At 36.7% G+C, this 23,297-nt stretch overlaps 1 protein-coding gene across 12 annotated transcripts in view; it reads left to right on the top strand.

Moving 5' to 3' along the window:
- Positions 1–22,816, top strand: part of KCNMA1 (potassium calcium-activated channel subfamily M alpha 1) — a 447,551-nt gene extending 424,735 nt beyond the window's left edge. For 8 of the 12 annotated variants that reach the window (XM_069019298.1, XM_069019294.1, XM_069019295.1 and 5 more), the window contains 5 exons: positions 87–200; positions 3,393–3,523; positions 11,201–11,395; positions 12,860–12,978; positions 14,710–15,446. In XM_069019298.1, the coding sequence (XP_068875399.1) occupies positions 87–200; positions 3,393–3,523; positions 11,201–11,395; positions 12,860–12,978; positions 14,710–14,959 (809 nt within the window). In that variant the 3' untranslated portion in view covers positions 14,960–15,446. Of the gene's footprint in view, positions 1–86; positions 201–3,392; positions 3,524–11,200; positions 11,396–12,859; positions 12,979–14,709; positions 15,447–22,690 lie in introns of those variants that run through there. The other 4 variants (XM_069019290.1, XM_069019301.1, XM_069019291.1 and 1 more) reach the window with 2 other exon arrangements.
- The last annotated feature ends 481 nt before the right edge of the window (positions 22,817–23,297 follow it).

Below are 23,297 nucleotides of genomic sequence, written 5' to 3' on the forward strand. Positions count from 1 at the left end.
TTTTTTTTTTTTTTTGTGTAGTGTTTCCTCTGTAAACTTTCTCTATTTTCTCTATTCTTTTCTTTTTTTTTTTTTTTTCCTTTTAGGCTTTACACCCCCTGGGATGGATAGGTCATCTCCAGACAACAGTCCAGTCCATGGCCTTTTACGTCAACCCTCCATTACAACAGGAGCCAACATCCCTATTATAACAGAGCTAGGTAAGAAAAGCTAACATTTTTCCTTTCATGTACATTCCCATGTATTTTTCCCACTTTCCTTGTTACACAGATACAGAAAAATTACCCATACTGTGTCTTACACTGTTATGTTTTCTCTTCTGATAACTGCTTTCAATTACTCTCTCTAAAGAAAGTTTAGTAACAGTTGGTTCACTTTATTTGAATAACTGAAATATATTTCTCTCCTTTGGGTTTCCTCCATTTTCTTAAGTAAATATTCTATCAGACAAGATGCTTTTTGCATAGTGTAACAAACAAGCTGGGGTCTTTGGGCTAAGGTTAGAAAAGGAAAAAGGCCACAGTAAGTATAAGCAGATATTTCCTGTGCATTTAATCAATTGTAAGAGGCCATTTGTTTATTTCTTCATGGTCCAAAACTGTTTAATCATGTGTAACCAAACTCTGTATAATAGTATGAGATATTTCACTCCTGAGAATACAATGATGGTAGGTAACTAGACTCTGATTTCCATTCTAGCTGTGGGTATTTATGTTGTCAAGTGGTGTGATGTGAAGTGCAGAAGCTGTTCTGTTTTTTTCATGGCAAATACAAACTTGATTTGTGGTCCTTTGTCCTGTTTTCTTTTTCAGTTTTATTTTTTAGAGCCTTACCTGTCTTTTTCCCTTACTTTATTCTCTTTCTGTACTTTCTTTTCCCCCTAAATACTTTACTTACTAGCTAAGCCTGGCAAACTTCTGCCTTTGGTTTCAATCAGTCAGGAAAAAAACAGTGGAACCCACATTCTAATGATAACTGAACTGGGTAAGAAGTGCCTTTTTCCTTCACATCACTGTCTTATTTTCTGTTGTTGTTGTTCTTACTGTCATCAGCTTTTCCTTTATTTATCTGGCTGTATCAGAGGGGCTACCCTCATGGCACTGCTTTGAATGTGTTTTATTTGTGATTCTGGTTGAAATTGACTGTCTCGTTCTAGTCTTTCTTAATGATTTTTTTTTTTCACGCAGCATCAGTAAACCTTTGATCACACTCGTCTGACCTGCCGGCTGTTTTCATAGCACCTCCTCACCAATTCATTGTTTTTGGCCTGAGTCCCCACCTCCCTGGCCCTCGCTCTCCTACACCAATTTTTCTCTCCTTTTCTCTCTTCTTTCTCTTTCCTTTTTTGTTACTTCAGCCTGTTGTCAATTTGGTGGACATGCCTTAGCAGCTTTTACAGGAAGTCCAAGAAGAAGTAAAAGATACCAGAAAAAAATCCAAGCATCATACTTTCCCTCAAGCTATTTTTTTGTTTATTTTGTAGAGTAGGCTTTTTCTCAGAAGCTCAGGTTTTGAAGCTGTAGAGAAGCAGCCAAGCTTCTGCGTGGTTCCCTCTCAACACAGAATGCTCTCACCAGCCTTTGGAGCAGCATTTGATGAGCTTTTCCTATGGCACAGCACCACCTGTTTGAACCCAGCTCACCTGGCCCACAAATCCCAGTGCTAACTTGCATTAGAAAGATAAAGATGCTGAGGATAAACACACACCTGCAGAACTCACATTAGATTTGTAGGACCTCAGGAACTGCCCCCACGCATGGCTAGCATGGTGTCTAAGTCAGATGTTAGTCTACCTTAGATGAAGGTAGAAAAAGGATGCTACTGTCAGTAGTGCCTACTCTCGACTAGCAAATTAAACTGAGATACAAGCTTTTCAAAAAGTACATTCTGAAACTATACAGCAGGCTTTTAAATACTGTATTTCTCAAGAATCTGAAGGATAAATTGATAGGCATTGTGCTAAAGAAAGAAGTATTGTGGATATTGGTGTTTTCTTGGATGAAATTCTTCTGATTCCCAGGGCAGAACATTTCTCCTATTACAGTACTAAGGTGTTATGTTTAAACAGTTACATCAGGGAGTGCAAAGGCCAGAATTTTAAATTCTATCCTCATCTCATTTAGACAGCTATCATGAGGCTTTAGCTGTAGTAATTCATGTTTTGTAAGCTAAACATAGCAAGCACGGTAGTATCGAGAGTTTGGAAAAGAAGTGGATGTAAAATAAAATTATATGGGAAGGAAAGAAACTGTGTGAGAAGGTATTGTCAGAATAGCAGGTGGAAGAATTTCTGACTTAGGAAGTCCAGAGCTGAAATCTGATCAAGGTAACGGCAACTTTTATGTTCTTTTCAGAGTTTGCTGGGTTGGCTCAGGAGATGCGTTCTCATGGGGAATAGGGACATAGTCAGTGTGTACAGTTTCAAATGATCAAGAAGTTTTTCATTTCCCTTTCTTGCATGGGAACTGAAATTAATTTGTCATTTAGTAAGTTGAAGGGTATTTCAATGGCATAGCTAAGCAGTCTGTGCTTTCATGCCTGAGGGAGACTAATATGGAAATGAAATATTTCATGAAATATGATCCACTTGATACACTGATCTCAAGGAAACAACTATTTTTAGTTGGAATGAGTTGGAGGCAGAGAGCTTAACTGTGACAATGAAATGCCAGAGAAAGTCAAAATGACAAATACTACTTTATTTGGGCTTTTCTCTAAAACAGCCTGATGTAGATTCTTTTTCACACTGGCTAATGTAGAATTTGTGGCTGAGAAAGTGAAGTTATAGAGACAAATATTTGAACAAAAGGCAGTGCAGCAAGAGAATAACTGCTCATTCATTCAGATAGATGCATGTTAAAGGGACAGTTTATCCTCCTTTGAGCTGTAAGTGCATTAACACCACTCCAGTAAGAATCACAGCAGCACATCTAACAGATGCCTGTGGGCTATATCAGAGTTTTCTTGACAGTCTTTATTTTACAATGCGGTTCTAACTTTGTATCTTGTGATAATGTTTCACTGTACATGCATACAGCCTCAGCCACTGTACCCCACCAATATACTACAATTGTCTCAATATACAAGAGCATAATGTATCTCATTTTGAGCACAGGCAACTGGTGCCAAGAAGCTACTTTACAGGAAAGGGGTAGTCACCTGTCAAGAACAAGAGTGTCACCTCTTAGGAGCAAGATAATGAGCAACAGATTTTTAAACGCACATTTTCACATCCATCTTGATTTCATTTTCAGTGACGTCAAAGACACAAGTCTGTGTTTCCAGACATATGCCGTTTCTTTTTCTTTGACTGTGTGATGTGTAAGGTCACATGCTGGTGACCCAGAAACACCTTTTGATTTTACTCTTAATATTATTATTGTTATTTTCAGTAAATGATTCAAATGTTCAGTTCTTGGACCAAGATGATGATGATGATCCAGACACAGAACTGTATCTCACACAGCCCTTTGCATGTGGAACTGCATTTGCTGTCAGCGTGCTGGACTCTCTCATGAGCGCAGTAAGCAAACAAAACCTTTTTCATTCCCTTCTGTCAGACTTGTTGTGAAAGAGTGTGAAAGTGTAGGAACTTTTCCACAGGTAGGCAGGAGAAGATGTTTTTTGCTTAGATGTCAAGAGAATTTTGGAACTAAGCTAGGTTATTTTCTTAGTTGGACGCAGACACCTTAACCGAGATATCTAGGACTTCCAAGAGTCCACAATTTTATAAGGAAATGTTCTCATGTCAGGTTTTAAGGATAATGTTTTCCAAAAAAAGTTGTCTCTTCCTCCTAAAATCCAGACCCAAATTCAGTATGTCAGTCCCTATGCTCACCATTTTTGTCAGACAGCATCAACTGTGTTTTGAGCTTTTAATTTCCTGTAGCTATATGCGATGCTCTGAGTATGAGTGCTGGGGGACACTGATAGATCTCCATGAAAGCCATTGTACACATCTCATGAACTCTACTTGTGTGAAGGGAGGTTATCCTCTCTTCTTCATATGAGTTTTCTTGTGAATCAAAACTTCAGTGCATGCCAGAAACCACAGGTGGTGGCCTTTGGTTATGTCTTCATTGGGGCTTTTGGTTTGCAGCCATAGCACATCTCTGGAGCAAACGCCTCGGTCATGCTCCTTTTCATCCTCCCCATACTGGCTGAGTTTTCAGACCATTCTTGCTCTGTGTGACCTACACTTCTTTCAGAGGGACCTTAAACTCTGCTAGATATAGCAAGCACATAGTCTTTTTAAAATCTGAGCATGAGCTTTCTGAGTTCCTTGTGGAATAAAATTCCATAGTGCTATGAATGTTCTGTTGTAAACCCCAAGTAACACTATATATGAGCAGATGGGTTTCTCTAAAGGAGCCAACTCTGACCTTCACCTGAATTCAGAATTAAACTTTCTACTTTTAAAAAGAATTCATAGTGATCTTTATTATTTTATTTGTGTTTCATATTTATGTATCTGTATTTTGTGATTTTTCCCTGCTATATTTTTCATATGTTCCATCCACAGATGAAAAGATGAGTCTCCACAGATAAAATTTTATTCTAATGCAGCCTATGAGTTTTCAATAACCTCAGAAAATGCTTTTCTTGAAAGCTATTTACAGTATTTTGTAGATATGACAAATTCAGGAAACCTAAGCAAGCACTCTTAAACTCCGTACCTTCCCTAATTAAAATCTCTATCCATAAAATATTTAGCATATTCACATTATAAATGGGAATAATTTAATGTGAAGGTTCCAAATGTTACTTAGAGCTGTTTTTCTACTCCCATTATTATCTAAGTCAATGTCTCTGAAGGTATTGTTCAGTAGGGCACTTCAGAATCAAGAAAAAAGTAGGGTTAATCCTTCTGGTTGCCACTGGCATTGCCATAGAAAGAGAAGGACATGTTGTGGGCATCATTGCTTTCTTGTGCAAAGGTGTCTCAAGTAAATAATAAGGATGTAATGAAAAATAGGTACAGCATTCCTGTTCAGAAATTTTAATACTTTATTTGTTGCTAGCTTTTATTAACTCTTAGTTTTGGACAACATGGCCCTCTGTTTCTGCAGTTCCTTTCCATAACGTTCCTTTTTCTAAATATTTTCACATCTAAGTGGTCATATTACGTGTCAGGGATGCTGCAGGCTGAAGCCAGAGAAATGTGATAACAAGAATAGAAAATTCTCTACTTGAAAAAATAACTAACCAAGAAGACAAGCCAAGGATTCAGTCAGTTAGAATTGTTCACTATCCTGTCTTTTCTTTCACCAGTTTTCTGACCAGTGGCAGTGTTATTTTCTGTTTTATTCCTCAAAGGCCTAGTAAGGAGTTGGAAAAGTACAATTCTTCCTGACCCTTCAGAAAGTGTAAAATGTGTGAGATGTTTTCCCTTTACTATCCTTAGTCTCATGGGGAAGGTGTGTTCTCCTTCCGCTTCTTCTCCAAGGAAAAGAGTGTTTCTCATACAAACTAATCTATTTGCACTGTATTATTTCTTACCTTTATTTTCTTTTTTTTTCTGGAGTACACTTGCTTTTAGCAAACAGCTTCTGTTTAATTTGACTAACTTTATACTTGCCAGTATGGACAAACTGAACCCCAAATCTTAGCAATTGTGAGATCATGCTTTCATGCTATTAATTGCACTGTGAGAAGTATATGATTTGCACTGTGCTGTCCTTTGCCAGCTCACTTGGAGACAAGTATATAGTTCATTATTCCATCTACTTAGTGATTCAGGGGTTTTTACTGCTTATTTTCTATAGGAAAATTCCAATTTATTATCTCTATTGATATCTCTGTAATGAAAATTCTTTATGTAGTGTACAGTGCAAATGGACAATGCATGAACTGCTCCTTCAAGAATTAATCTCTCCCCACGGTAGTGGGGTTTTGTAGTAAGACAGGTGTAAGAAAGATTAGAAAGTCGAATAATACCCGTGCATACGGTATTTTTTCTGACCTGTGGGTAATTTGAAACATGCATATAGATGTATGTATATAGAAAAAGAGCTAAAAAATGTTTTTTAAATAATTTGCTTAAGTATTCAGTTATTGCATACTACTAATAATAATTCTAAAGTATTAATCGGTATTAAATTGTTATTTAATTTTTTATAGTTTGATTAATATTGAAGTAGTACATTAAACCCAACTCATGAATCACAGATTAGAAAATTTGGTAACTTTCTAATTCAAGTCTGAGTGCTGGAGATCTTTACATTCTGCTAGTTTAGCATTATTTCCTATAAAATGACAGTACTGGACATTTTCAATTTGAAATTGTCTGTTATTTCCTTATTTCAAAGGTAAAAGGTTTAATGAAGTTTAGTTTTCAGAATGCTGTGTACCAGTCATCTATACCTGATGCCTTAAGAGGCCTCCCAGAAACAGAGACTGGACAGGAGTAAAAGAATAAAATAGGTATTTATTTGAAAGGCCTTCAAAGGTCCACCCTGGGAGCCACAGGCTATTGCCAAAATGGACCCCAAGATGGACCCCAGGTCACGAGTTCTTCCCTCTTTATAGGTTTGGTTCATTTGCATAGCAGGGTTAATTCTCCAATTAAAGCTTCAGTTTTCCCTTCAGCTTACCCCCCCTTTAGAGGCTCTTTGGTTTATACTTTTGGCCTAGGACAGTCTTGGTGTCCTTGGAAAGCAGGGCCTGAGAGGTTTTGTTATGTCTACCTAGCATGAGAGAGCAGAAATTGACAGGCTACAAGAAACTTCAGAGTCACACACCAAGCAGTACAGAATTTGAAAAATACAAAGATTAAAACCTAAGGCATCACACCCACTTTGGTCTTTGCAGCCAAGGCAATATATTCCACAAGCCCAGGATTCACAGTGTAGTAGCTCAAACTAGCTACTCAGAGTTGTTGTAGTTGTAGTTGTAGTTGCTTAGAGGACAATCACAAGCTCAAAACCTGCATTGTGTTTTTGAAGAGTTGGTAGCAGTGGTCTCTCCAGGTTTGTTTCAAGAGCATTGCTATGCTCTGTGGGAAGGCTCTGGGCATGGGTCATGTTGTAACTGTGGCAGTGGCTATTGTTAAAATGCTCCAGCTAATCATTATTGTGTCTTTGAAGAAACATCTACTGCCATCAAGTACTTGAATGATATATTAATATTTTTTTTGTCGTAGCATATGCAAACCCAGGTAATAATACTCGTTTCCTGTCAGTCTCAAGGTAGCACTACTTCTGGAAAGCAGAGCATGCTTCCATCACCAAGTGAAATGTAACTAAAAAGTGTGGGATTGGAAGCATCTTTTAGATTATGTGACTGTTTTTTAAAAATGTTCAGCTGTAGAAAAGTTACATGACATAGGATAGTCTAAGAGGAGCAAATTTTTGAGCAGAAGTACTTTTTCCCTTTCTTGTTGAGATAGTTATTCCATAAAATCCTCTACATGCAAGGAAACAGTTTTATCAACACACAGTACCTTCAAAGGTTTGAGCAGTTGGCCTGAGAGCCAAAGCTTCCCTGTGACTCCTTCTGGCACTGAAGATACGAGAACTACAGAAGTTCTGGCAGGCTGGCATCCCTCCCACACCTACCACTGCAACAGATCCGAGGGGCTGCCGGAGTGGTGCCATTGGAGGCAAGGATCTCCAGAGCCAGATTATACCATTTAACACTCACTATCCTGGAAATCATTTGCTTGTGGTAGAACTTTAGGTCTTGATTTTTTTCTATATTACCAAATCCTAGTTTTTCTTCATATAAACAAAAGCACAGAATGGAAGAAAATAGTTTAAAAAGTTAAAAATAACTTTTCCTTATAGCCCTTACTCAAGAGTTCTCCCGAAGGGAACCTCACAAGTCTTATTTATACAGAAAAGAAGCTTTTTCTAATCTTTGATATGGGCATTTTGAAACAAGAATATTTTTCATGAAAGTCTGTTCAGAGAATTAGCAAGCAGCATCTTGTAATTTAAAGTGTCCCAAACATCTTTAAAGTTTGGACAATAGTTTGAGAATTAATAGATTTTTCAAATGGTGAAATGCTGTTATTTATTTTCTGCTGTTGATTCTGGCTCAAAGGCCCTCTTGTTATTGGTATGAATTACTGATGTTAGCTCAGTCATTCCTTGGGTTTAGATATATATTATTCCTCCAACTGAGAAAGAAAATCAAGGTACAATATTTGTTTGAAAGTGAGGTTCAAAACTGCATATAGTGGAGGAGGAGTCTTAAAAGAAATTCATTCAAAAACCCACTAGCAAACACAAAAAAGGCAGCTATAACTTGAAAAATGACAATTTTAGTGTAATTATAAATGAAAGGCAAAATGCTATTAAAGTTAAAGCAGTATTATTAAAAGATGTGCTAATTTTCAGTTAAATTTTCTGTAGAAGACCAATTAATTTAAAAGACATGACAGCATTAACTGCAAAACATAAGCACTCTGGTAATTATACTTTAAAAATGATTGAACAAATGGGAAAGCATCCTTGAGACATTTGAAAGAGCTGCACTACAATTCAGAAGCAAGGGCTAGGTGGCAGTGCTAGCTCAGAGATCTGTGTCATGATTTCCTTGTAATTTACCCAGTTTCAGTCTCTATAATGCATTTCCTTTTTGCTGTGTTTAGAATACACCTATTTCATATTCTCATTCCGGATGCCAATTAAAGTGATACCATACACATGTCCAGTGTGGGGTTTGGTTAATGACAGTAACAAACAAGTATTTCCTCAGTTATGATTTTACACTCAACAAAGGGGATTCTTTTCCATCACTGGAAAGTGCCTTGTTACTTTAAGTACAACAGCACCTTTCCAAAGACATTCTGTAAGTCAGTTTCTTATAAGTACTGGCATATCCAGGCCATGTACCCTCCCACAGAGCAAGTAGAAGATCACTCTGAAATTAATTTCAGTGTATTATTATTCCAAAGGAAATGGATATCAGCTAGTTCAGCTTTTCAGTGTTCCCCTAGTTCCAAACTGGCAAGATGTAATGAGGAGACTGATTTTTGTGACAATCAAAAGCATGGACAGACAGCTTTTCCTTGAGTGTTAAATACGTTAGTACAGGAGGAAGCAACCCTATTTAGCAGAAGGTGACAAGTTACAGCTTCCTATTCACCCATCTTTTCTTGCTTATGGTTGGGCATTTTCTGATCAGACACAATGCTGCAGCAGTTTGTCCTGAAACTTGAAATCTTTTCTCCCATTGATTGCAAAAGAAAAAAAAAACCAAAAACCATCTTTTGGCTGCACTCATCCATCTGACTAAATGGTGCCATCCACATCAGTCATGGTGTGAAACCCAAATTAAGCCATTGTTCCACAATAAATGCTGCCTCTTTTACTAGTGAGGGTCTTAGCTTTGCCTTAGAAGTATAGCACAGTGGGAAGAGTTGCCAAAGAGGGCAACTCTGATTCTCATCTCAGGGACATCAAGGAAGAAGTAATTGAAAAATAAACAGTCATGCCTGAATGTCTTCTCTCTCTCACGGTGGCAATTCCTATTAAACATCATGTAATCGCTCCAGACTTACATTCCTGCAAGGGGTCACATTGATTTTTCTTTATGTTAAGAGAGGTTTGAGTATTACACTTGAATTGTTACACAGTGCATCCACATGTGTAAGAGCTGATTTGAGATTAGCTGTGGTTTTAGACTAGCTGAATCTTCCTGAACCTCTACTTATGTCAGACTACTCTTTACAGTATGCCTTGTAGTTAAAATATGTAGTGCATTACCCAGGTTAACTTAAAATAATTGGAGTTGATGAGATGCAAATATTTGCTTTAGGGCATGTATAACAATAAGAATATGTTCATTTCATTTTAATTTAGTCAACAGGTGAATGGCATCTATGCCTATGTAAATAAGCAGAGAAGCTTGAAGTTACAAAACCTCAATGTAAAGTGAAAAACATTGCTGCGTAGAACTCATTTTCTTCTGTTTTATCTGTCATCTCCAGCAAACAATGAAACTGGAGTTTCATTATACAAAGAAAGAATATCAAAGTAACATGGATAGGAAGCCAGTTCTGCTTTTTGATCTCAGGATAAAATATTTCAACCTGTACCTCAGTTTACCCATGTATTAAATTCAATTACATTATATGGATAGAGCAATGAATTTCATTGAAAAATATTATTTAAAAAGTTTTATCTTTAGACAGCAAGCACTGTTTGAGAATTCAGTATTCATTTTCACTTGGTTGGATTACAGACATTTGTTCTAAGTCCTAAATTCAACAAAATCCAGAAATCCAGTAATGTCAATCCTGTGTACTCTACAGTGAGCTCATTTTCTCCTTTTATGTCCCCGGCACTTGCAAAGCTTCTGAAAACTCAGACATTGGTGACATTATAAGTGACAGTCTGTCCTTTTTTTTGTTCAACCTTTTTTTTTGCCCAGTACAATACATTGCAGATGTTTAACTGAGTATGTCTGAACTATACCAGTATACTTTTAAGCGAACTTGAAAGTCATTCATCTGGATTTAAATTAATATTTTAAATACCCATTGTTTGCCTGACAGACCAGCAGTGCTACAGATGCTGGCAAAATGTCAGTGTGGAGTAAATCTTCCCTAATAAACCACACTTACCCTATACCCTAGAGTTTTTTAAAAGGACCACCAGGATCCCAGACTCATCATACATTTATCTGGAATGAACTCAAGATGTTTAATTGATACATGCTTATGTCTGAACACTGTCAAGTCTCGTAATAAGATGTTTAGTACAATACATCGGTTAGACTGCTAGAGTCCAGCCACAGTAATAAGTAATGACATTTGCAGCACAAAGGCAGCTCCCCAACGAATTGGTGACAAGAGTAAAAAGGCAATCTAGCCTGTGTAAGTTTTAAATGTGGTCTGAATTTTACAATTACATGTCCTAAAGCCCATTATTAGACATGAGGGCGATGAGAAGGAAAGCAGTCATTGCATCACTACTAACACCAATTATAGGAAACATAAATCATTCAAATTTTTGTACTTTAATAAAAATCAGCCTGAATTGGTGTTTAAAAGGAAGGATCTAGTATAGGAGCCTAATGGGATAGAAGAAAATAGAGTAATTGGAGGCTGCTGTCTTTTCACTTTCTATATAAAATTATTTGAAGAGACAGCCAAGAACTTTAAACAGCAGAAACCCAGAAAAGTTGTAATTTGGATGTCTTCAGTTGTGACTTTAATGGTGTTTGCTTAAAGAGCTTTCTTTTATCTCTGCAGACATACTTCAATGACAATATCCTCACACTGATACGGACATTGGTAACAGGAGGAGCCACACCAGAGCTGGAAGCACTGATTGCTGAGGAAAATGCATTGAGAGGAGGTTACAGCACGCCCCAGACACTTGCAAACAGGGACAGGTGTCGAGTTGCTCAGTTGGCTTTGTATGATGGGCCATTTGCAGACCTAGGGGTAAGATCATGAGGGAAATGTAGGACCAAGGCTGGTCTGTGCTATGCTAGCTTTCTCTCAGACTGAGTGAAAAATCTATCTTAGTAAGCATATAATTTCTATTATTTAATTTAATAGAGCTTTTGGATTGCTTAAAAATTTGCAGCACAGAGTGCCAGGTTTGCTCTTTATCTTTGTAAGAAGCTGTATAATTGCCCAGGTTCCTTGCCTGCATATTTCATACAGAAAATCCTGTGGCTCTTCTTCATTGTCAGCTAAAGAGATAGATGAGCTGCTTTTGATGATATAACCATTGTAGCAATAATGAATTCAAAGTACATGCAATATATTTACCTTTTTTGGGTTTTGATAAGCTTATTTAGTGCTTTCACAGAGCTTCTGGTTCTTAAAATCTGCTTATTAGCTTGAAAACAGTTGATTTTTTTTTTTTCTGCTGGTTTTGGATGAACTAAATTTCTTGTGAAATCCAAGTTTTCTGATAATTTGACTCCATGGGTGAAGTCAAAAAACAAGCAAACAAAAAAATTTAAAACCCTCAAACTAATTAGAGAGCACCCACTCTGCTTTGACAATGATGTAGGATTTGATGTTTCTTAAATTAACCTTATGTTCACCAGCTCTGTCCAAAAAGAATGGAATGAACTTCTTCACAGAAATGACAGGGAATCCCAGTTTAAGGATTAGGGCAGCAAGAGTACACAGATAGAAGCCTACAGCCTTTCAGTTCATGTAGCAGTCCAGTTATAGCTGAGACTAGCAGCTCATCAAAACACTTCGGCATGCAGCTTAACATTTCCACAAATAAAATAAGCAACACCAGTCTTTGAAATGCTCTTTCACCAGAGCCTCAATTGCACTACAGCTGTGAAGGCAGAATGCATTAACTCTCATGATTACTTAAGAATCACTATTTTGGATATACAAATGAGCAAATCTAAACTTATGTTTTTGCTAGTCATACATTTAGTCATTGTTTTAAGGCAGCAGATATTTTATTATCCTTTTAAACCCTTAGAACTCTAATTTCTGTTGAGCTCCTGGTGAATTCTTTTTTGTCTGGATGGCAGTATGGCTGCTGCCAAGAAAGGGTCAAAGATACTAACAATTTTAATACCACAGTTAAAATAATTTGTAGAATATGCATTGTCTAGAACCAAAATTTATATTTCCAGCTTAAAGCAAATCATTCACTCTTTCCAATTTGCCATTATTTCATGGACCAAGGCTCTCCAAAATAACAGTCATCACTTTACATAGTTACTTATTTGGAATAAAACATTTAGATTATTCATTTCATTGGGTGAAATGTTCTCATTTGAGACAAACAACAGACTGTCTATACATTGTCCCTTTTTTTGTAAGTTCATACTGAACGACCTGTTCCCTGACATTGTGTTAACGGAGCAAAGAAACGAAAAAAATGCGCTGTTCTCTTTTTTTTTGTTTATTTTCTCTTTCCTCTAGGATGGAGGTTGTTATGGAGATCTATTTTGTAAAGCACTGAAAACATACAATATGCTTTGCTTTGGAATTTATCGATTAAGGGATGCCCATCTAAGTACTCCCAGCCAATGCACTAAACGGTGAGTTCAGTCTTCACTGTTTTCAGTCTTCTCAGCGAGGAGGAGCTCAGTGCTGGTAATAAATACAAAAAGAGCTTTCTCCATTTTTGCATAACTTTTCCACAATCCTCTTTGAGGATTTCACGATGACTCTTTATCTGACTTTAAATCATAAGCTGGATATTGCAACCTAAGTTGTCAGCTAATTTTATTCAAAATTTTTTAATTAAATTTTCAGAATGTATCTTTATCTTGTTTGGTTTATGATGATCCGCTGTTTGCGTGCAAGGAAAGGACTTCAGTTTCCTTATATCAATCAACTCTAAGTTGTGGGATAATAATTTAAATTAAAGTAGCTAGTCTGTCTTCTGAATGCTCAAAAAATACTCCTGTGGGCTTCCCATCAGTACCATCTGTGTCTAATCATAATTTCTTCCAGTAAATGGAAACCCTCCTCTTGGTAGACTACATTTTTACTTCAGTAGCACCAAGCCTGACCTTAGTGCTTTAAATAGAGCAGACACATTTCCATCTTTGCAAACTGAAGGCCATTTAGCAGCTTGCTTGAAATGTGTCTTAATTAACTGCTTCCTAGAAATACACACACAGACCCGTACCAGAAGTATCACAAATCTACCATCTGTTACTATTTCGTGCTCTACAAAAAGCATCATTATTGGGTGAACATGGCAATAAACAACACTGCAGCCCACCAAAGCGCTTTCTTCTGTAAGAATTGGAAGAAATTGGGTAGAAAAAATGATTTTCCATTTAGATTTACGCTGTAGTTGCTATACTTGGGATTATTTGTTGGATTAATAAGGGACTTCTGTCCCTGAAGCAGCTAAGCAGATTTCTTATGAGCATTGAATTAATTTGAAAAGAAGTCATGAGTTTCATGTTTGATTTTTACTCATTTCTTCCTTGGACAGAAAATGCCTATTGCCTTGCTCAAGTCTGTTTTTCACATGCATGAAAAAATTTAGCAGCTGGTCTATAAGCCCTTCATACCCTGAAAGGCTATTAGGTGAAGGTGGGGATTCTTGAAATTGAGTGAGTTTTTATTTCAGGCCTGGGATTTATACTAAGCAATGTTGGATTCTCGGATGTGCAGATTTCTCTTTATAAATGCTCTTTGAGGCCATGAATGTACATGTGGAATGAATGAACAAAATTAACCTCACTACAAAGTTATTGGTATATTTTCCTTAACTTGTTTTAACTACAGTCACAATCCAAACCAATAATTATATCCCTAGTTCTGTTGACAGTATTTAAATATTTAATAACTATGTATATTAAATATATATTTAAATAAGCTGCAAATAAAACCTTCCTCTCTCTGCTTTTCAGCCATTCTTTTAAATACTGTTTGTGGTGATGTGGTGGTGGATGTTACTGGTTTTTGTCAATATGTAAATCTATTTGCTTAAAGTCATTGCATTATGGTGCAGCCAGAGAAAGGAGCATGATTTTTATGGGGTCTTCTCTGAAAAATCATTATGTGATTCACTTGAAGAACAATCATTCTCAGAAATTACGTCTGTCCGACAGAAAATATAAAATAAGTGATAGCTGACATAAAAGGCTCCTAAATCATAACGGGAATTATGGGAGCTAAAATTAGGTACAAACAGAAATGCAAACATTGGGGTAAATGTTCATGAGCTAACAACTCTAAAAGAATTTTTTAAGAACAAATCTAAACCTTTTTTCTTTTTCTTTCTTTTTTTTCTCTTCCTTTCTTTCCAGTTATGTTATCACAAACCCACCATATGAATTTGAGCTTGTGCCGACGGACTTGATCTTCTGTTTGATGCAATTTGACCACAACGCTGGCCAGTCCCGAGCCAGTCTTTCTCATTCCTCCCACTCCTCCTATTCTTCCAGCAAGAAGAGCTCATCAGTTCACTCTATCCCATCAACAGCAAACCGACCGAACCGCACCAAGACCAGGGATTCCCGGGACAAACAGAAGTATGTGCAGGAGGATAGACTTTGATATGTGTATCTACTCCCACTGTGTGTGAAACTTGCATTCACCACCCATTCTCCCCGGTTAATGTTTCCAGCAGTAATGTTCCCTGTTTTCCCATGGAGTTCTCCCTTTTTGTACACATATTTTGCATATGTATGACAGTGTGCATGTGATTGTCATTTTTATTTCACCACCATAAAACCCTTAAGCACAACAGCAACAAAGCAGACGGACCAAAAGTTATTTATGATGCTAGGGGAGAATAAAAAAAGAATTCCAAACCCATAGGCACACTGAAAACATAAATAACTCACTGCAGTTACTCTACATATCCAAAAATAGAGTATATTTAACATGAACACTTGCTCTTGATGTCAGAGTTACACAAAGAAAGTCATTTAGTGCAGAAGTGTTGATGTATGTTGCAGGTTTTTTTAATACTCATATTTACAGGAGCTGATACATTTATTTGAAGCTTATAAAACTATCCTATTAAAAAAAAAAAAAAAAACAAAAACTCTGCAAAAAAAAAACAAACAAACAAAAAAAAACCCCTGCTGATTTTTCACTCTCAAAGCTTATATTATATAGGGCTTACACTCTTTGTATAGATTATTGCTACACATCTGCTTTATACCAAAGCAGTATCAGGGACTTTTCTGCTTGTTTAAAAACTTTCTCTAAAATACTAGTCTTTTGGAGATAGTGTATTTTCCCTTTAACACTGAAATTGTCTGGGCATGAAGTTGTAAAACTCCAGTGGTTTAATTTAAGTTTAGAAAGAGTCTAATTGCATATTAAATTATTATTCTGTCTATTTATATTGCCACATGAATAGCTATATTTTCTTTCACTTTTGACATTTGGGATAAAAAGCCATATGTATCATAAATATTGGGTGTAAGTAATTAAAAACTGCCTTCTTGGGACTTTTTACGTCTTTAAAAGGTGAATTAGTCACCTTATGTACAGAATAAATAATGTTCAGAAAAGAGCAAGCATTTTTCTATGCTTACATATCAGATCTCAAGGGACTTTGTTCCTTTCCCCAGATGGTAATTTAACTTTTCCAAGTTAGTGTTGGTATAAATCTTCCAACAAGAGTCCTAATATGTGAAGAACCTTCAGAAATCTTGCTGCATGTTCTACCTGGTTTTTTTTCAACAGGTGCATGCCAGTATGCAGGAATGCAGGGAAGACAACTGAGTGCCTTTAACTCTCTCCCATTTGGGGAGAAAAGGTGCTGTACCCCAGACAGTTAATGAGGAGAACAGGAGGGCTGGGTTGGAAATATTCACTGTGCTGAGGCGACGTGTTCCAGGCACTTGCCAGAATTTAGTTCTTGCAAATTGTCACCAATGACACATATAGCCAAAAAAAATTGTGGCAGGGAACTAAATAAAGTAGTGCAAAGGAACCTGCCCTAGACAGCCATAGAAATGATACTTCAGGCTTGCTTTTACTTTTTGTTCTTGGTTTCAACTTCTGAAGCCAATGTCCATTTTGAAATAGACAACTAGCTCTAGGTTTATGGAGGGTTTCCGAGGGTAGGGAGGGCAGAAACACATACCCTCTTCCCTGGCTATCCAGGAAGAAAGCATGCAAACAGAAAAACATTACTTATATTTGGAATGATTAGCATTGTAACTGCCAACCCAGACAAGGTGCTTTTATGGTTAGTATTGTCTTCTACCTTCCCCTCCCCAAGCATGATAATTTTGAAGATTTGCTTGCTGTGTGAATTGACAATAAAGCCAAGCACTTTTACTGACAAAACCTGGAACCATGTAAGTGGGCTACAGAGAATACCACTGTGCAGTGCTGAGCATAATGATTGGAATACAGTGTATATGTGTGAGTGTGCATTCAAATGCAGCTGTAAGTCCAATCAGTGAAATATGTTGCAAATTATGGTTGCTCCCCTACAAATGAGACTATTACAGTTGCTCTTCATCATAAAGAAAAATTCATGTGTTCCTTTTTGCAAAGAAAGTTATCATGTTTTGCCCTGAGAATATTTATTACTACAAGGATGTGCCAGTTAAAGTGCTCAACCAGAAATATGACAGTTTAAAAGCATTGTAAAACTTACATAGCTTACTTCTTTTTCTAAAGTGCAACAAGGATGAATAGAATGGGCCAAGGTATGAAAATTAATGGTTCTGCATGACCTAGCAACTGCTGTGGGTTTCCCTCTATAACTTTGTCCTTGTGAAAACTTGTGAAATTAAAAAAAAATAGTTACAAACTTTATTCAGTTATTGGTTTGTTTGTTTGGTTGGTTGTTTTGTTGGTTTTCTTTTGCCTTTTTTTTCCCTCCAAACCAGAAGTAAAACTGGCTGCTGCTGCTGCTGCTGCTGCTGTTTCTCAACCCTGTTTTATTTTTTTATCCTCTCATCTGCTTGCCTTTCTAATTGCACGTGTCCTTTTGTAAACACCCAGGTTCCTGCTCAATGAAGATGCCTATCGTGGTGCAGACATTACTTTAATTTCCCATTCTTCATTCCAACTTCTTTCCTCCCTTCCCCTCCCTACTCTCCTATTCCCCATGTATGTACATGAGCATCTTTTTATGTCGGCAGTATTGATTGAAGATAGTTGAGAGCAGTTACACATTTTGGAAGAACGTTAATGGCTTTGACACCAAAATGCTTTTCCATTAATGTTTTATCTGTTTTCCATTTAGCAGAGAAAGGAAGGGTGTTAATATGAAGCCACTTGTCACATCCTACATAATGATTTTATCCAAAAAAATAGTATTTGTATAACAGCGCAGCTCAAATAGGAAAAATATAAACAGAGTACATTAGAGAAGCAACTTGCCTACTTTGAGAGCAACAGAAGAGGAATATCTAATATGGATGTAAATCTGAGTTCCTCAGATTACACTGTCTAATCCACCTCTCTCCTCTATCCTAAAGTTAGAATTCTAAAGCTTTTGACTTTAAGTAATATTGTGTACAATTTCCACTGCTGACTATAGTTAGATTGATCAAATAGTTTATTCTAGTGATGACGCTTTTCTGATATGGATATACTAATGGAGGTTGGTCATTATAAGTAGAGAAATGCTGAAATCAACTTTATGTTGGTTTCTGTATGGAAAATTACGAGGAAATGTCCTGTTCTATCCCAGGTAAAACAACCATAGTACAATAGTTAGTTTTTGAAAGTGGAGAAGTATCACCAATGTCAGGAGGTGACATTTTAGAGTTTTAAATGAAGGTTCTGCCATTTATATCAGTCACAGCATGGTTTCAGCATTGGAAACCAGGTTCTTAGTTAGACAAAACTATATCTAGCAAACCTGCAGGTTCTTGGCATGGGTTCCTACTGACCTAAACACAAAGGATCAGGCACTTTCCAGTGAAATTCCCATTGTCAAAAATAATAATTTTGGTAGTTTAAAAAATAAAAAATCAAGAACAAGTCCAGAACATTATCTCTGTCACAAAATTTTAGTTGTCCTGGAGCAAAGTAAAGTTCTTCATAGAAAGAATAGTTTATTCTCTTTTTCCTTGCAAATTTCTTACTGCCTGCTAAATGTAAATATTCATCTGCCAAACAAAGAATTGCTGAGCAGGTGGGTGGAGAAACTTTCATTACTTTTTTTTCCTCATGCAGGAACAAATTACATGAGAGAATTTTCAGCTTAGTTATAAACAAGATGGTTACATGCAGGGGGGAGACACAAACATACATGCAAACTGATTTGGAAATCAAGTGTCACAGAAGACAAAAAAATCATGTTTTAAACAATTGGAAGGTAACCTGGGATTATGGTGAGAATAAAAATTTAGTAAAACCTTTGTGTTATGTTTAGGTAGTATTTTCTTGGCCTCTGCTTAGAAGAGAGGGTGTTTCACAGTGACATTTGTTCTAAGTTTCTTCTCAGTCTAGAATTAATGATAGAAATTTTAAAGCACCAGTACAATAAATCTGTTGGAGAGAATTGCTGGAGTCCTGTACAAGTTGAAGAAATGTATTTTGATCTTTTTGCTTTGGTTATTTATATCCTTTCTTTATGCTTCAGGGAAGAGTCTTACACAAAAATGTTAATTATTATTTATTTGTAATATGAGCATTAAGTCTTTTGAACCCTCATGGATGTGCTGATGCTGATAGCCCATTATAAACACAGATGTTTGCAAGGAAAGTAAATGTTTTCTGCTTTCTGATACATGCAGTTACTTAGCTGTTCCAACATCTGTCAGGTGATGCTGTCAAAAAGAAGCCTGTCAAATAGAGTAGGAAGATCAGGGACTTTGTTCAACAATTCTTAGAAAAATAAGGTAAAAAACTATGCCTATTGTCACTATAATGTAAAAACACTTCTGGTAAGGATCAATATGCATATTCCAAAAGGGAGAGAAACTGAATGTGACACAGAGCTTAGAAAAAGCTTGGTGAATACAACAATATATAAAGACTTTACAAAGGGGGTTCCTGAACTGATTTAAAGGAAAGAGTAAGTAATATTTAAGATAAGTAAAAATCTGTGCTGAGACTCAGGAAGACATACCAAAATCAGGTTGTAAGCATAGCATAAAAGACTGAAAAGTCTGTAAGGGCTTCAAGAATGACATTTAGTATCTGGGAGCAGAATACCATAGTGGCCAAGATCAAGAGTGTTAAGCTCACATTTCAAAGGTAAGTAGAGAGGTCAATGAACTTTCACAGGAGATTCATCGTTATGTGGTCAAAGATAATTTTAACAGCAGAAAGGAACAGGAAAGGTAAAAAGCTGGGTCCAAGCATTGGATGTTGGAGATGATAATGCTTGGATCACGGTTTCAGCACTGGCAAGAAGAAATCCAAACAGCAGAAGAAAACAGAATCTACCAGCTTCTGCATTTATTATTAATTTTCTGTATTTATTACTTGCCAGGTAAAGGCAAAAAGGGACTCGGTGGTGTCTTTTTAAAAAACAGCTCCCTATATAGGAGTTTTATTATAAAGATTAATACATAAATAAATAGCTTATTTTGAAAGTTTTAGGGAAAGCAGGGTATTTCAAAGTGCTTTACACTGGCTGCTGAGAAACACAACACAGTTCTGATCCTTAGCACTCACGCAAGTCTCTCCTTACTTGCTACAACATTGAATTAACTTGTACCAAGTTCTGTTCGTACAGAAAGTTTTTTGCACCATGTGTTCAAAAAGGAAGGTAGTGATGAAAGTTCACGGTGCTTAACTTGCCTCAAAATCATTTTAAACACAAACCATTAGAAAACTGTTAGTTTGAAATTGTTTATGTGATCTCACAAGGCTTTTAAAACATGATAACCATCACACTTTACACCTCTCTGAAAGGTTAGTTTAATCGTAGATCACATAAAATTGGTTTCCACAAATGCATAATGGTTCATGTGTCACACTTGAACTAAATGGTTTTTTAAATGGAGCTGAAATTATTTTGATGTGTACACATTCCCAGACTTTTTTTTCCTACAACCTTTCTTAAACCGGCCCCCATCAGGAATCATTCCCTTAAAGTCTCATTAATAATTCAGATGTTCTGATTACTTTAAAAGATCTATGGAACTGAGGCTTTTTTTTTTTTTTAACTGCTTGACAAAAAGATAAATGAATGTAGAAAGAAGCGGTAGGAGTCTGGCAAGCTGTAGATCATCTCTGAACAGATTGTAACTTTATCATTCTGTCAGGAAGAATAATTTAAAGCACTTAATCAGTTAGCTTCAGTGTGCAGGATGTAACATTATGAATTCCTATCGTCCAATCTGTTCAAATCAAAGGGAACTTAATTATAATAGGTGAGAGAGAGGGAGATGGGAGATTGAACATCGTTCAGACTCAGGCAACTTTAAGGGGGCAGGGAATTATTTAGTCTCGTCACAAATGAGTAGGATATTTTTAAACAAGTGAAAAGCATTTTAGAAAATGACAAGAAAAACAATACAGTAGTTCTGTTTCCCTTCAGTAGCAAGCCACTAATAAGTAATATCATTCCTGGGTTTGATTTAATTTTTTTAAAAAGTGTAAGAACAGGTAACAAAGATTGGGGGGGTCTGGTATGAAAGTTCTTAAAATCCATATAGAGTGGAAGTGCTTTAATTTGATATTTGTGGAAGTGATGGAGAAGTCCAGTAATTCTGGAGATTAGGGCACTTCCTGAGAGACTCTAACACCAAAGCTCTTTGTTTATTTTTGTACATTTACATCCAGGTATTTGTCCTTTATTCGTCTCAGTCTTTCAATTTCTTTTCTCTCCTTTACCTCCTGAGCTTTTGTGCTCTATCATTGGGTTTCTAAGGTGAATTTTGCTTTGCTAATTTTTAATAATTTATTTATTAAAAAATGAGCATTCTTGCTGCTCCTGTCCTGATTTCAGAATTTCAGTGGTTAGCAAAAGTAGCAGTTTATATTATGTGAGACACTAAAGTTTCTGCAGCATTTTGGATTCTCCATTGGCATGAGAAGTAGTGCATACATGTAAGAGTGGCAGCTCTGGTGTGACACACTTTGAACCTTGCATGTTATGATGAATGCCCAGCACTGTAAGTGTTCACTGCTCTGCCCACCCACCTCTGGAATGTGGGGAAGGAGGACAAGAATGGAGACAGATCCCTGTTCACAAATGCTTGTCAAAGCACAAGTGCACCTAATGACCATTAGCCACTCTCTATATCAGGAGTTTCCAAGTCTTTGAATGAAGTTACCTTGTAAAGTTGCATACCTGTCATTGAGAAATTACAGCAGAAATTGCTCTCTAAGGGGTTTAAGATTATTTTTCTTTTGTGAATTTTAAGAAGCTTTTATCCACACCTGCATATGAACAGTGCAATATAGTGGTTACAATGATAAACAGCTGGGGAATGGCTGCAATTCTGCAGCCTCTCAGCATCCTCACTCCCTCCCACAGTGCTCCCAGCCCACCTTAAAGCAGCACCATAAAATCCTCCTGTGTTCATGGGAACAGATACTGCTCAAAAATAGAAAAGAAAGAGCTTCCTCTCTAATCTTCCTTTAAGTCCTTGCTTCCTTTGTCTTGCTGTCACCTATCATGACCGATCCATTCAGGATTAGCTGAAGCCCCTACTACAGTCACCTGCAGTGTCTGGTGTGCTCCTTACCCCATTTTAAACCCTAGAGTTCAGCAGTGCCCAAGCACCTGTGTTTCAAAGTAGGGATATAATGCCCACCCTGTGCAGCAAGGCTGCCATCTGGCAGCAGGAATACAAGTCCTGTTTATTCTAATAGCAGCTGCAGAAAGTTCTTTACATTCTGCTGCATGATTTCTGGGCCAGCAGTAGCCACCACCCCAAGGCTGAAATGGTTCAGAGAAATCTCTGATTCTTTAGGTGCTCCTCTGTGTGTAGACTCACATGCTCTTTTCTGCATTACCCTTATTGCAGCTGCTCTTCCTGGCTTCTTTGTTTAGACTTTGATGTGTATCATTTATTTCAATAAAGGAATCACCTAAGCATGGGGGCAAGGAAAGAGCTCTCTTACATCCAGCAAGCAGACTAGCACGTTGGCAGTTTTCTTTAGCTTCTGTTATCAAATCTGCAAGCCTCATCCTCCTTTCATGTCAGTATTTTCAGAGGTATTAATCTAATGCACTGTACTTCTAGTAATTAGTCAAAGTCACCTTCTATTGATCTCTTTTTCCTATAAACTTTACTGACTGCTCCCTGTATTTTTATTTTTTAATGTTTCTGTGTATGTGTGCTTCACTAACTAAAACTTTCATTTTTCCCTCCTTATTCTGTCTCTACCTGTTTTGCTCCTTAGCAGAAAAGAAATGGTTTACAGATGAGCCGGATAATGCCTATCCCAGAAACATTCAAATCAAGCCCATGAGCACTCACATGGCCAATCAGATCAATCAATATAAATCTACAAGCAGCTTGATACCACCAATACGAGAAGTTGAAGATGAATGTTGACTTCTTCGAAGCCAGAACTATTTTTTTAAAGCCTGACAAACTTCATGAATGGTGATGTGACATTTATTCCTCTTACTTGCTGAACCACTGATGGAGAAGTTAAGAAGGGCAAGCTTAATGGGAAAATAAAGTAGACAGATCTTTGTTTGTCTGCCTTTAATATTGCTTCCACGTATTTTGGAAACTATTTCATTTATAAATGAACATAATCAAAACTAGTCATGTATAGCCTCTAGCATTTTAAATTATTTTTATTTATTAGAAAAAATATATTTTTCTTTTTTTTTTTTTCATTGTTAAGTATTTTCCCTTAAAAAAATGCCATATGTGGCCAGACTCCTAAAAATTTAAAAAAAACCAACAAACCCTCAGTCTTTGGCTTAAAGGAGAATGATGGTCACAGTTATAAGGATATGTAATTAAGGGAGAAAAAGGATATATTTACAAAAAGG

Source organism: Aphelocoma coerulescens, chromosome 6 (genome assembly GCF_041296385.1).
Source record: "Aphelocoma coerulescens isolate FSJ_1873_10779 chromosome 6, UR_Acoe_1.0, whole genome shotgun sequence".
Taxonomy (NCBI): Eukaryota; Metazoa; Chordata; class Aves; order Passeriformes; family Corvidae; genus Aphelocoma; species Aphelocoma coerulescens.